At 51.1% G+C, this 13,302-nt stretch overlaps 2 protein-coding genes across 2 annotated transcripts; one reads left to right on the top strand and one right to left on the bottom strand.

Moving 5' to 3' along the window:
• Window positions 1-1,728: 1,728 nt before the first annotated feature.
• On the bottom strand, window positions 1,729-4,994 carry ETH_00009690 (saccharopine dehydrogenase, putative; the record flags this gene model as incomplete). Its single annotated transcript, XM_013373571.1, is given in 7 exon segments — window positions 1,729-2,031; window positions 2,049-2,559; window positions 3,009-3,086; window positions 3,356-3,522; window positions 3,855-4,018; window positions 4,230-4,333; window positions 4,918-4,994. 7 exon segments carry the CDS (start codon window positions 4,992-4,994, stop codon window positions 1,729-1,731), a joined length of 1,404 nt encoding a protein of 467 aa, XP_013229025.1.
• A 3,300-nt stretch (window positions 4,995-8,294) lies between these two features.
• Window positions 8,295-13,302, top strand: ETH_00009685 (OSJNBa0008A08.6 protein, related; the record flags this gene model as incomplete). The annotated part of the gene is made up of 8 exons (XM_013373570.1): window positions 8,295-8,325; window positions 8,661-8,725; window positions 9,346-9,402; window positions 10,255-10,532; window positions 10,952-11,388; window positions 11,778-12,374; window positions 12,952-13,259; window positions 13,289-13,302. Coding segments are annotated over 8 exons (1,787 nt in total), but the record flags the coding sequence as incomplete, so codon positions are not given.

Below are 13,302 nucleotides of genomic sequence, written 5' to 3'. Positions count from 1 at the left end.
GCCAGCCTACCTACAGGCAGAACGTCGTCTGCTGCAGCAGCAGGAGCTGGAGCGGCTGCAGCAAATGCAGCAGCAGCAGCAGCAACTGCAGCAGCAGCAGCAGCAACTGCAGCAGCAGCAGCAGCAACTGCAGCAGCAGCAGCAGCAGCAGCGCCCTGTGGGGTTTCTTGTTTTTGCTGTTCCGGTTGCTGTGGGCGCCTGCGCTGCGACAAACCGTGAGCTTCTTGCTGTTGCTTCGTTTTTGTTGCTGCTCCATTTTGCTGCTGCTGCTTCATTTTGCTGCTGCTGCTGCTGCTGCTGGCAGACAGACCCGTTTCTTGTTAGTTCATTTGCTTCTCCGTCGTTTCTTTGTCCTGCTGCTGCTGCTACTGTCATCGCTGCTTGCTGCTGCTGCTGCTGCAGCTGCTGCTGGTGATGCCGCTTGCTGCGGCTGTGGCTGCTTGTTGCTGCTGCTGCTGCCGCTGCTGCCGCTGCTGCTCCTTATTAGTGCCCCTGCTGCGGCTTCTGCTGCCGCTGCTGCTGCCGTCCCCGTTGCCACTGCTTATTGCTGCTGCTGGAAACTGCGCTGCTGCTGCTGCTGCTGCATGCAGAAATCCTAATTAAGGCTGTCCAGACGTGGGTGCAGACGATGAAGGCGGCCTGCAGCAGCCCCGCAGGCGACGCGATCAGCAGCAGCACCACCAGCAGCAGCAGCAGCAGCAGCAGCAGCGTGTGGCCTTGCTGGCTGCAGCCTGCAGCGGTGGAGGCGCACTGGGGCATCTGCGTGGTGCTGCTGCTGCTTGCTGCAGTTGCTGTTGTAGAGCTGGTGCTGCTGGTGCGTGCGCTGCAGCTGCTGCCAGCAGCTGCTGCTGCGCCTGCAGCACACGCCTCGTCCGCAGCAGCAGCAGCAGCAGCAGGGCGTTTGCTGCTGCTGGATAAGCCACGCCAGCCCCTCATGTGGGGCTCCGGTTTGCTGCTGCTGCTGCTGAGTTTAGCCTTTATGGCAGCAGGCACATATATATTCTCTTGCCTCCGCAAGTGCGCCGTGTCTTGCTGGAAACCTGCTGCTGCTGCTGCTGCTGCTGCTGCATCAGCTGCTGCATCAGCTGCTGCTGCTATCCGCGCGACCTGGAGAGGCAGGCTGGGGGACAGGGAGTCGAGGGACCCTCTAGTTGGCTGAGGCAGCTGCTGCAGCAGCTACTGCAGCAGCTGCTACAGCGGCAGCTGCTGCAGCAGCAGCTGCTGCAGCAGCAGCTGCTGCAGTTGTTGCAGCTGCTGCTGTTGCTGCTGCAGTGCTACCAGTCACAGTTACTGGGGCGTTGCTGCAGCAGTTGCAGAAATGCAACAGCGGTCTGTGCTGCTGATGCAGCACCAACCGCTGCTACAGCAGCAACTGCTGCTGCGCTGCTGATGCAGCATCAACTGTTGCCGCAGCAGCAACTTTTGCTGCGCTGCTGCAGAGCTTGCAGGGCTGTTGCTGCAGCAGCAGCAGCAGCAGTTGCTGCAGACGGCACGTCAACAACTAATGTAATTTTTGCAGATTCGATCTACACCCGCAGCTGCTGCTGCCTTGAACACAGCAGCAGCAAATAGCCGAGCAGCAGCAGCAAAAAAGGCTTCTGATAAGCATTGAATACGAAGCAGTTTCAGTGTTTCAGTGCGCTGCGGTGTACATACACCTGGAAGAGGTGTGGGGCCGGCCGCGCCAGCTGCTGCTGCTGCTGCAGCATTTCTGAACGGCTGCAGCAGCTACTCTCTCGTGGCAAGCTGCTGCTGCAGCAGCAGCAGCCCTTCTCTAGTGGCAAGCAGCTTCTGCTGTCTAGCTACTTGCTTTTCCTGCTGCAGCGGCAGCGGCCGTTCTTCTCCAGCAGCATGCTGCTGCTGCGGTCCGTGCTGCAGCCAGCGGCTGTTGCTGCTGCTGTTGCTGCTGCTGCTGCTGCTGTTGCTGCTGCTGCTGCTGCTCTCTCGCTGCTCGCTGAGCTGGAGCAGCCTCCTCCTCGTGCTCCGCAGCAGCAGCAGCAGCTGCAGCGGCGTTAGCCACGCTAGAGTTTCCTGGTGGCGGGCCGGACCTCCTGCTGCGGCTGCTGCTGCTGCTGCTGCGCTGCTGCTGCGGGCTCGAGGTTGACTTCGCACTGGAGGCCCTTGTCCCTGAGGCGGCGAATGAGGGGCTCGCCAACAGCAGCAGCAGGAGACAGCGTGCCGGTGAGTTTGCTGCAGCAGCTAAGTTCGAGAGCAACAGCAAGAGCTGTTTCTGCAATCATTTTTGCTGTTTCGGAGTAGCCAGGGTCCCCCCAGCTGCTGCCAACTGCAGCACGAAGTGTCCCTACACTGCAGCGCCCCACAGCCTCCATGCGGAAGCAGCCGCTGCGCAGTGTACGTACACCCGGGCCCTCCCCAGCAGCAGGCAGCAGCCGCAGCAGCCGCAGCAGCATCCGGCTCACTGGACACCCCACAGCCAGCAGCGAGGTGTACGTACACACCAGCACCACTGCAGCAGTCAGCAGGTTGAAGCTGCAGGCCAGCATTTCGTAGTACACAAACCCGGGCCCGTACCGGTACCCCAGCAGCGCGTTCGTCCACCTGCAGCAGCAGCAGCAGCAGCAGCAGCAGCAGCAGCAGCAGCAGCGGCGGCGGGGGCGCGGCGGGCAGCGGCGGGACGGCGGCAGCAGCAACGCAACACAGACGCGCACAAGTTTGCTGCTTACCAGCTTTTGCTGCTGCGCGGACGCGTGCGCTGCTGCAGGTGCAGCTCAACCAGCAGCAGCAGCAGCAGCAGCGTGGCAGTGGCTTTTGGGGATTAGGGTTTAGGGTTTGGGGTTTGGGGTTTCGCAGAGGCCTCCATTTAGCTTCCTCCTATTTAGTTGAGTGCTGCGGGCATTGCTGCCCCTGCTGCTGGTTGCTGCACATCCCCACGACCCCTAACCCATAAGCAGCAGCAGCAGCGGCAGCAGCAGCTGCTGCTGCAGCAGCTGCTGCTGCTGCTGCAGCAGCAGCTGCTGCTGCTGCTGCTGTTGCACTTGAGGCCTCACCGCACAACGTTTTCGTTAACTCTCGACATCACAAAGAAAGTCGAATAGCCGAAGTCCTGGTCGTAGTGCAGCGCGCAGCTGCAAAAACAGCAGCAGCAGCAGCAGCAGCAGTAGCAGCACAGCTGCAGCAAACGCCCGCACGTGGCAGCAAAGCCAACAGCAGCAGCACCCTCCCCAGCGCCACCCTACCTCCCCAATGGCCGCCACATCAGCAGCAGCAGCCAAAGCAGCAGCAGCAGCAGCAGCAGCCACAGCAGCACAGCAGCAGCAGCAGCTCCAGCCACAACGGCGACCGCCCCAGCCCCAGCCCCAGCAGCAGCAGCAGCAGCAGCAGCAGCAGGGCCTACACCCTGGGCTGAACGGGAAGCTGCTGGCCGAGGGTTTGGGAGTTGTCTGCTGCATGCTGCAGCAAATAGTAAGGGTTTGACATGCTGCTGTGGCCCATCACATTCAACGCAGACTCTATTGTGGCTCCAGAAACCCCGCCCCGAATGCTCCGCACCGCCAGCTTCACCTGCGCACAAGGGTTTAGGGTTTAGGGTTTAGGGTTTGGGGTTTAGGGTTTAGGGTTTGGGGTTTGGGGTTAGGGGGAGGGGAGGGGAGAGGAGCAGCGGGAGTCAAGGGGTTGTGCGCTACAGGTGCTTCAGCACACACACGCGCTGCTGCTGCTGCTGCTGCTGCTGCTGCTGCTGCTGCTGCGAGGGCTCAGCAGCAAAGGGCGCGCGCGTCCCCGCGTCCCCGCGGCGCCCCGCAGCAGCAGCTTCACGCCCCCGGCAGCCGCAGCAGCCCCAGCAGCAGCAGCAGCCCCAGCAGCAGCAGCAGCAGCAGCAGCAGCAGCAGGCGCACCTCTTTGCAGGGTTTTCCCGTGAGTTCAATGGCTTTGTTTTGAATCATGAAGACACACAAGTCGCTGGGGATGCTGTCGAAGCCGCAAAAAGAAATCAACTTCACTCCCCGCTCTTTTGCTGCTAGCCCGTGCCGCGCATGCAGCATCGCCACAAACGGCATCTCTGCAGCAGCAGCAGCAGCAGCAGCAGCGGCGGCGGTGGGTGGGGCCGCGGGCCGCAGCAGCAGCAGCAGCTGCTGCTGCTGCCGCACGCACTGGGGCGGCTCGCACACGCGCTCACTGTCGAACTCACCCGGCAGCGCGCAGCAGCACACAGCCTGCTGCTGCTGCGCTGCTGCTGCTGCTGCTGCGCTGCTGCTGCTGCTGCTGCTGACCTGCAGTCAAGTCGCAGTAGTGAGTGCGCGCCTCCACACAGGCCCTCGCCACGGGCTCCCCGTAGAGCATGTAGGGCCCCACAGTGGTGATGAGCACGCGGCACCTGCAGCACAAACCCTAAACCCTAAACCCTAAACCCTAAACCCTAAACCCTAAACCCTAAACGCTGGACGGTGGACCCCTGCAGCGCTGCAGGGAGCCGGCCAGAGCCTCCCGCTGCCCTAGAGCGCAGCTGGGGTTTAGGGTTTGGCTAGGCCTGGGTTTGGCGAGGGCGTGGGTCTGGCGAGGGTTTAGGGTTTAGGGTTTAGGGTTTGGACCTGCGGGCGAGGCTGAGGAGGGAGGCGTAGTCCTTTAATTCGGAATGCAGTTTAATGCAGCGCAAACGCGGCCCCTTTTGGGGGGTTTTGAGCCACAAAATGCCCCCTTTTGCGGCCCTCAAGGCTGCAGCAAAAGGCCCAGTTGCTGCTGGAAAAAGCTGCAGGTCTTCATTCACTATTTTCCCCTTTTGAGCTTCTCGGGCGCACAGCAGCAGCAGCAGCAGCAGCAGCAGCAGGGAGGCTAGCGGGCACACGGCTTGGGCTGCTGCTGCGGGGAGCTGCAGCTAAGCTGCTGCTGCATAAAGGATTAATTAATTGTAATTAATTATTAATCATTAATTAATTATTTGTTTGTTTTGCTGCAGCTCACTTGCCCACGAATCCCGTGACGCCCAACACCCCGACGTGGAACTCCCGCGGCTCATCGACGGGGGGCACCGCCGCCATCGTGAAAAGGAGAAAAGAAAGAATTGAAAGAATTAGAAAAGAATTAAAAGAATTTAGAACTCAAATTGCAAGTTAAAAGGTCCTTTGGGCTGGGTTTCAGGCCTGGGGCGGCAGCAGCAGCAGCGGGCGCAGCGGCGGAATCTGCGGAGCTCCGCCCGCGTTCGCCACAGCAACTCCAACTCGAGAGCTTTCTTTTCCTTTTTCGAAATTCAATTCCAAAATAATAATTCAAGTCGAGAAGAAGCGACTCATAACTTCGCCGGAAGAGCCCGCCGGAGACTCGGACGGGAAGACGGACGCGGACTCAACACGCACACGGCTCAAGTGCGGCGCGAAAAGCTCCAAGTCACCCAGAAATGGACTTCTCAACTCGCTAAATATCCTTTTTGTTCTTTATTTATTCCGAAAATTCTCTGCTTTCCGCAGCACCGCGCGAAACAGACAACTGAATCTGCAAATCGACCGCGGAGCCGCTGCGGTGTATGTACAGCTGCCGCGCAGCCGCTTTCCGTGTGCGCGGAGCCTTTTGCCTCGAAAACGCCGGCGATTTGTTTCGCTTTTGAGAAGTTGAAATCATTAAACCAAAGTAATCCATTTAAACCCTTTTTTTCCGCGCTTCTGCCGCGGGAAGGCGCTGCTTCCGCCGCACTCGCGGGGGTCTTCGCCTCTGCTGCTGCGCGAATCTGAACTGCAGCACGAACCAAAAGAGCCTGTTTTGCTGTTCTTTCGGCGCCAGTCCGTCTTTTTTATTAATATTTAAATAAATAAACTCTTATTTCCAGTGTCTTTTCAGCGCATGCACCCGCTTGCCCGCAGACACGCCTCAGAATCGCTTTTCACAAAATCTGAATTTCCAATCCGCCACAGCTCAGCCCTCAAAAACTCTTCTCCGGGAAGCAGCTCCTTAATTCGCAGCTGCACTTTTCCGCAAATTACCTGCAGCTGAAAATAAGGCATTTTAAGCTCTTCTTGATTTACAAATTCTCCAGCAGCAGCAGCTGCTGCTGCTGCTGTTGCTGCTGCTGCTGCTGCTGGCGAACTTGCTGCTGCTGCTGCTGCTGCTGCTGCTGTGAGCAGCAGGCCTTTATTCCCTGGGGGATTGGGCCTTTAAATAGAAGGGCCTATTTAAATGAAGAGTCTTGTCGCAGCAGATGCTGCTGCAGCACTTTGCTGCTGCCGCAGACTTTCAATAAATATGTTTAATTATTTAAATGTTGTATCTTCTCCCGAAAACTTAATTTAGTTTTCAATAGTTCTTTTTATTTTTGCTGCTTCTGCTCATTTTGCTGCTGCTTTTGATGCTGCTTTTGCTGCTGCTTTTGCTGTTGCTGTGTTATTTAATTCTTTTTATCAAACCACGGCAGCTCCAGCTGCTGCTGCGAAAGGCGCAGCAGCAGCAGCAGCAGCTGCGGCACTTGCTGCAGTCACACTCCCCACAAACCCTAAACCCTAAACCCTAAACCCTAAACTCTAAACCCTAAACCCTCGGCCCCAAGCCCCGTTCGCGACGCAGAGGCGTCTGCTGCAGCAGCAGCAGCAGAAGAGGTTTTGTGTCTCTGAGGGTTTCGGAAAAAGACTGGGCTCACGCTGCTGCTGCAGTCTGCTGTAGCAGGGCCCCCTCTGCTGCTGCTCGTGCTGCTGCTGCAGTTTGCTGCTAAATGCTCTTCAAGCAGCCAGTAAAGACTTTAATGTTTTTGCATGCGTTTCGAAGAGTTTTAAAAAGCTCTTAAAAAATGAAAATAAAACTAAATAAAACTTTTTATTTGAATAAGAATTCCACACATTTCCAGACATCTCACTTACAGTACAGCTTCAGCAGCAGCAGCAGCAGCAGCAGCACCAGCGAGGATAGAAGCCTGCTGCTGCAGCTGGGACTGCAGCAGGGGAGTTCAGGGAGCTGCTGAAAACGCTTTAAACGGTTTTTATTTGCTGCTGAATTTGCTGCTGCAAAGAGCCACTTGCTGCGCTGCTGCTGCACTTTTGCTGCAGCTGCAAACAGCCGTTTCTGGACCGCTTGGCGGCCATAGTCTTCATCTGGCAGCAGCAAAAAGGCACTTAAGATTAAATTTAAAACTAAATTTGAAGTTAAAAGAATGAAAGAAGTTTAAAGTGCATTTTAATGTTTAAATTGGTTCAAATGAAATCCTAAAATGCCCCGAAGGCAGCAAATGGAATGCTAGTAAGCCTTCTTTTGCACTTCTGGCTCTGCGCACTGCAGAAAATGGAATATTCTTCGCGTCTTTTTCCCATTTGTCCATTTAAATGAATTTCTTTTTATTTTTAAATAATTATTTTAAATAAATTGGCTGAATGAGCGCAGCACGCGCTCCTCTTCGTTGCATCTTCATAGAGCCGCTGCATGCAGCAGCAGCACAGCCCGCGGCTGGCGCCGCGGCGAGGCCGCAAAGCTAGAGAAAATGACGGGAAAATGGAATAAAATGTAATTTCCAGGAAAGCGAATCATAAACGTAATGGGAAAATGCGCTTAAAGAATTAAAAAAGGTAAATTAACCCCGGAGATCGCCGCTTTGGAAAGTCCTGAAGACTGGAGCCTGCAGCCCCACAAGGAGGTGAGGGTGTTTTAAACGCCTTTTTTTGCTGTCTTTGCGGCGAAAGCGAAATAAAAGAATTTCAATTCAATTCAGAATTTCAAATTTCGCCTCCGAAGTTCCATTAGTGGCCAACTGGCCTCGCGATTCTGCTTCGCCGCCTCGCCGCGAGGCGCCGCCGCTGCTTTCCGGTGCGATTTTCCCCTTTTTCGAATCAAATGGATCAAATTATTAATTTAAACCCTTTTCGTTTTCTTTTTTCACGCAAACGCGTCAAACGAACTGCTTTAACCCAATCTCGCCGGGCAAACTGCAGATAAAGCTGCAGCAGCAGCAGCAGCAGCGCAGCAGGCGCCTCTCTGCATGGAAAACTGCCTTTTTCTTCGCTTCTAATGGTTTTTTTTGGTTTTTTAGTCTTTTATATTCTTATTTTAATCAAAACAAACTTCATTTCGGCCCTTTGAATGCAGTTAATCGGTTTAATTCCCCCGATTTCTTGAGTTTCGTGCTGCACAGAAGTTGAATTTGGCGGCTGCTGCGCCTCTGCTGCTGCGCAGGCCAACCGAAAGCTGCGACGGCGAAGTCTGCTCCTGCTGCTGCTGGATTTGAAGGACGAGCTGCGTTGAAGAAGATCTTTTAATTTGATTTCAAATTAAATGAATTAAAAGAATTAAATGAACTTTTAACTTCATTCAATTTCATGTTTTCCTTCAACTCCGCCTAAACTTCCCCTGCCCGCCGCCGAAGCAAAATGAACCTGCAGCCGGAGCAGCTGTGCAAAGGTGAGGCGAAATTCAAGTTGCAAAACCCTTTTATTTATTCATTTATTCATTTATTTATTTATTCAGTATTTATTTATTTATTTATTTACTTATTATTTATTTATTTATTTGTTTGTTTGTTTGTTTGTTTGCTTTCTTCCAGTTTTGCAAATCGGCATTATTCCACTTTGCAGCTTCCCGCCTGCAGCTTTCGATTCCGTTTTTTCTGAATAGTTCTGTTTCTTCAATTTCCATTTATTCATTTATTTATTCATTTATTTATTTATTTATTTATTTATTTGTTTGTTTGTTTATTTATTTGTTTATTTATTTGTTTGTTTATTTGTTTGCTGCAGTGCTGGAGGGCTCTTACAGCCCGGACGCCGAGACTCGGGGGCAGGCGGAGGCGGTGTTGAAGTCTGTGAGATTTTTTTTGAATTTTTTGAATTTTGTTTATTTTCTATCTTTTTTTGCATTTAATGCTTCAAATTGTTCATATTTTTCGTTTATTTTCATTTATTTTCGTCTTATTTTCATCTATTTTCGTTTTACTTCGCTTTTTTATCCTTTTATTTCCATTTTGATGCATTTTGGTCTTTTATTTCTCCATTTTCCGCTTTCCCGTTTTCCATTTGCTGCTGCTACTGCAGCTTTTCTCTTTTGCTGCCTCTGCACTCTTTCTCTTCTAATGACTTTTCTTTGTGTATTTTATTTATTTTATTTTTACTTATATTTAGTTTGATTTATTCTATATTTAATTTAATATACATTTAATATGTATTTAATTTATCTTTAATTTGTATTTAATTTTATTTTTATTTTCAATTTTTCCTTTTTTAAAATCACTTTTCCTCAAAGCCAAAGAAAAGGCTATCCCCCTTTTTAATTCCCCTTCTTTCATTAATCTTTTCATTTATTTAAAATAAAATAATTAAATTAAATTAATTAATTAATTCAATTTAATTAGTTTAATTAATCTAATTTAATTAATTTAATTAATTAAATTAAATTTAATTAATTTAATTCTTTTTGTGTTTGCAGCTGTCGCCCACAAAAGGCCTTTTGAGCGCTTTGATGCATATCATCAGCCACGACCAGGTGCTGCAGCAAATTAATTATTTAATTTAATTTATTTGATCTGATTTAATTAATTTAGTTTAATTAATCTTATTAAATTAATTTAGTTTGAATTAACTTAGTGCATCGTATTTGATTGTATCCTTTTGTCTCTACTTTATCTGCTTTTCAAATCAAACCGTTTGGTCTGCAGCAGCAGCAGCAGCAGCAGCAGGAGCAGCAGCAGGAGCAGCAGCAGCAGCAGCAGGAGCAGCAGCAGCAGCAGCAGCAGCAGCAGTAGTTTCCTTTTGCTGTGTGGCTCTTGGCTTCCCCCTTCCCTTTTTGCATTTTTTAATTTCTGCCGCTGCATCTTTGCTTCTTTCTCTATTTTTAAAACCCTTTTTCCTTCTTTTCTCATTCATTTATTTAATTATTTAATTTATATAATTAATTTAAATGAATTTAATTCATTTTATTTATTTTATTTTTTAATTTTCATTTCTTTCGCATCGCCGTTTCTGTCTGCGCTGTTTCCTGAGGTGTACGTACACCCGGCGCGACAGCCAAGCTCGGCAATGGATGCTCTGCTGCAGAATGTCTTTTAAATGTATTTTTGGAGCTTTTTTTGCGGACTTTTTGGAATTAAAAGAATAAAAAAGATTAGAAAGTTTGAAAAGGAGAAAAAAAGGAAAAGAAATGAAAGAAATGGAAAAGTTAGGGTTTCTTGCTGCTGCAGTGCAGTTTGTCAGTTTTTTCCATTTCTTTTGCGTTTTGCGTCCGATCTTTGACTATTTTAATTTACAATCGTTTATTTATTCATTATTTTTCATTTATAATTCAATTTGAATCAATTTATTCATTTATTTGTTCATCTATTTGTTCATTTGCCTCCAGATCGACCTGCCCATCCGCACTGCGGCCTCAGTGACTCTGAAGAACGAAGTGCGGCAGCACTGGCGCGACCCCGCAGCAGACCTGGGGGAGGCCCCTGCTGCTGCTGCTGCTGCTGCTGCTGCTGCTGCTGCTGCTGGGGTTTACGAGGAGGAGGAGAAGCAGCTGCTGCGGCAGCATCTTTACAAACTAGTCAAAGACACAAGTGCTGCAGCAGCACCTGTGCGGCTGCAGCTAATTGAGTGCATTCGAATTGTGGCTTCTTATGATTACCCCGAAAGGTATTTGTTATTTATTTATTATTTATTTATTTATTATTTATTTGTTTATTATATTATTTATTCAGTTATTTATTTATTATTTATTATTTATTATTTATTGTTTGTTTATTTATTTGTTTGTTTAATTGTTTTGTTTAGTTGCTTTTACCTTTTGTTCTTTCCCCTTTTGCTTCTTTCCGCTTTTGCTGCAGCTCTTTCCCCTTCCCTAAACCCTAAACCCTAAACCCTAGCCTGAAACCCTAAACCCTAAACCCTAGCCTTAAACTTTAAACCCTAAACCCTAGCCTTAAACCCGAAACCCTAGCCCGAAGCCCCAAACCTTAAACGCCAAACCCTAAACCCTAGACCCCAGACCCCAAGGCGCAACCCCTAAACCCTAAACCCTAAACCCTAAATCGTGGTTTCGGTGGGCGCTGCAGGTGGCCGTCTCTGCTGGAGGAAGTGTGCGAGGACTTGGCGGCTTCTGCTTCAGCAGCAAAAGTGTTAAATGCTTTAATGGTTTTGCGAAAAGTTGTTGGAAATTATGAATTTAAAGGAAAAGAAAGTAGACAAGCTTTGGACAAAATAATAGACAAGAGCTGGCCCTTGCTGCTGCCTGCGGGGGCGCAGCTGCTGCAGCTGCAGCAGCAGCAGCAGCAGCTGCTGCTGCAGCAGCAGCAGCAGCTCGCCCCCCACCAGCTGCAGCAGCTGCTGCTGCAGCAGCAGCAGCAGCAGCACGCAGACCCCATGACTCTCCTCAAACTCTTGTTCAAAATTTATTGGTCTTCAACTCAACTTTGTCTTTCCAGTTCTCCTTTGCTGCTCTCCACCATGGACAGCTGGTTCGAGCTCCTCTCCGCCTGCATTTTGCTGCCAGGTACTTCCCCTGCTGCTGCTGCTGCTGCTGCTGCTGCTGCTGGGGCTGCTGCTGCTGGGGCTGCTGCTGCTGGGGCTGCTGCTGCTGCTGGGGCTGCTGGGGTGCTGCTGCTGCTGGGGCTGCTGGGGTTGCTGGTGCGGGAGCGGCGGGTGCGGCGCCGTTTGCTGCTGCTGCTGCTGCGGGGCTGTTTGCCCTTTGCTGCTGCTGCTGCTGCTGCTGCAGGGCGATTTGCTGCTGCTGTACATATAAACAAAAACGCAAACAACAAACAAACAAATGACAAATAAGTCACAAAAGTCTGCTTCCCGCGTCTGCCGCCGCCCCTGCCGCTGCCGCTGCTGCCGCTGCTGCTGCTGCCGCTGCTGCTGCTGCTGCTGCTGCTGCTGCAGTGCCGAGTTTGCTGCTGGAGGACTTGTGCGCGGAGGAGCGGAGTTTGCTGCCGGTGTACAAGGCGAAGAAGTGGGCGCTGCAAATAGTGCAGCGAGTGTTTGGGAGGTTTGGGGACATAAAGCTGCTGAAGCGGGAAAAGGAAAAAGAAATGAACAAAAGAAACAAAATAAATGAAACAAATGCAATTAGTTCTTTTGCTGCTGTCGACAACCCTGCTGCTGCAGCACGAGACCCCGACGCCGTCGCCAGGGCCTTCGGCGAGCGCTTCAGCGAGCTGTGGGCCCCGCGGCTGACGCAGGAGCTGCTGCTGCTGCTGCAGCAGCACTTCGCCCCGCAGCAGCAGCAGCAGCAGCAGCAGCAGTGGCTGTCGCCGCGGATGCTGAACCTCACGCTGCAGTTCCTGGCGCGGGCCGTGGAGGCCGGGCGTCTGTACACCCCAATCCTGAAGCAGCAGGGAAACTTTCTTTTGCAAAAAGTTTGTTTTCCATTAATGCACTTTTCCAAAGATGATGCAGCAACTTGGGAAACAGAGCCTCTCGAGTTCATCCGCAGACAAAACGACCCCCTCGAGGCCTTCTCCCAGCCCAGAGAAGCAGGTGCTGCTGCTGCTCCTGCTCCTGCTCCTGCTCCTGCTGCTGCTGCTGCTGCTGCTGCTTCTGCTGCTGCTGCTGCTGTTGTTGTTAGGATTCAGCTGCTGCTGCTGCTGTTGCTGTTGGAGGTCTTGGTGCTGCTGTTGGTGCTGGTGATGCTGGTGTTGTTATTATTCCTGCTGTTGCTGCTGTTGCGTTTGCTCCTGCCGTGCTGCTGCTGCTGGTGTTGCAGCTTCGCGTTTTCGTGTTTCGTTTCTTTCAACATTTAATGGATAAAATGAATTAAAATTGGTTTATTAAGTGATCTAAGTTGAATTCATTTTATTAAATGATTAAATAACGCCGCTTCTCTTTGCTTCCGTCCACGGGATTTCTTGGAGCTGCCTATACACCTGAACATGCACATGATGCCGTTTTGAGTTTTTCGAATTTTTCGGTTTTCTTGGACATTTTTGGGCACTTTTGGAATGTTTACGAACCAAATTGAACAATATTGAATAAAGCCGAACAATATTGAGTAAATTTGGACAATTTGTGACGACTTGAGGCCTTTTGGTTGCGATTTGCTGCTGCGGCGCTGCAGCAATAGAGTTTGTGAAGAGCCTGGTGCGTTACCGCGCGAAGGACTTTCTGGAGCCGATGTACCTGACGATAGAGCGCGTGTGTGGGGAGTTTGCTGCAGCAGCAGCAGCAGCAGCAGCAGCGGGAGGCGCAGCAGCAGTTCCCGAGGAGCTGTACCAGGCCAAGGACGGGGCCCTCGTGCTGGCAGCAGCTCTCAGCGAAAGACTTACTTCCAAAAAAAGAAAAGTTCCTTTTCAAGAAATGCTTTTCAACTTTGTGCTGCCGGAGTTGTCTTCAGCAAACAAGTTTTTGCGGCTGCGGGCCTGCTGGGTGTTCGAGTTGTACCTGGAGCGCAGCAGCAGCAGCAGCAGCA

Source organism: Eimeria tenella, genomic scaffold, assembly GCF_000499545.2.
Source record: "Eimeria tenella Houghton genomic scaffold, Eth_scaff158, whole genome shotgun sequence".
Taxonomy (NCBI): domain Eukaryota; phylum Apicomplexa; class Conoidasida; order Eucoccidiorida; family Eimeriidae; genus Eimeria; species Eimeria tenella.
Note: the sequence above shows the minus strand (reverse complement) of the source record. Positions and strands in the feature narration are given on the sequence as shown.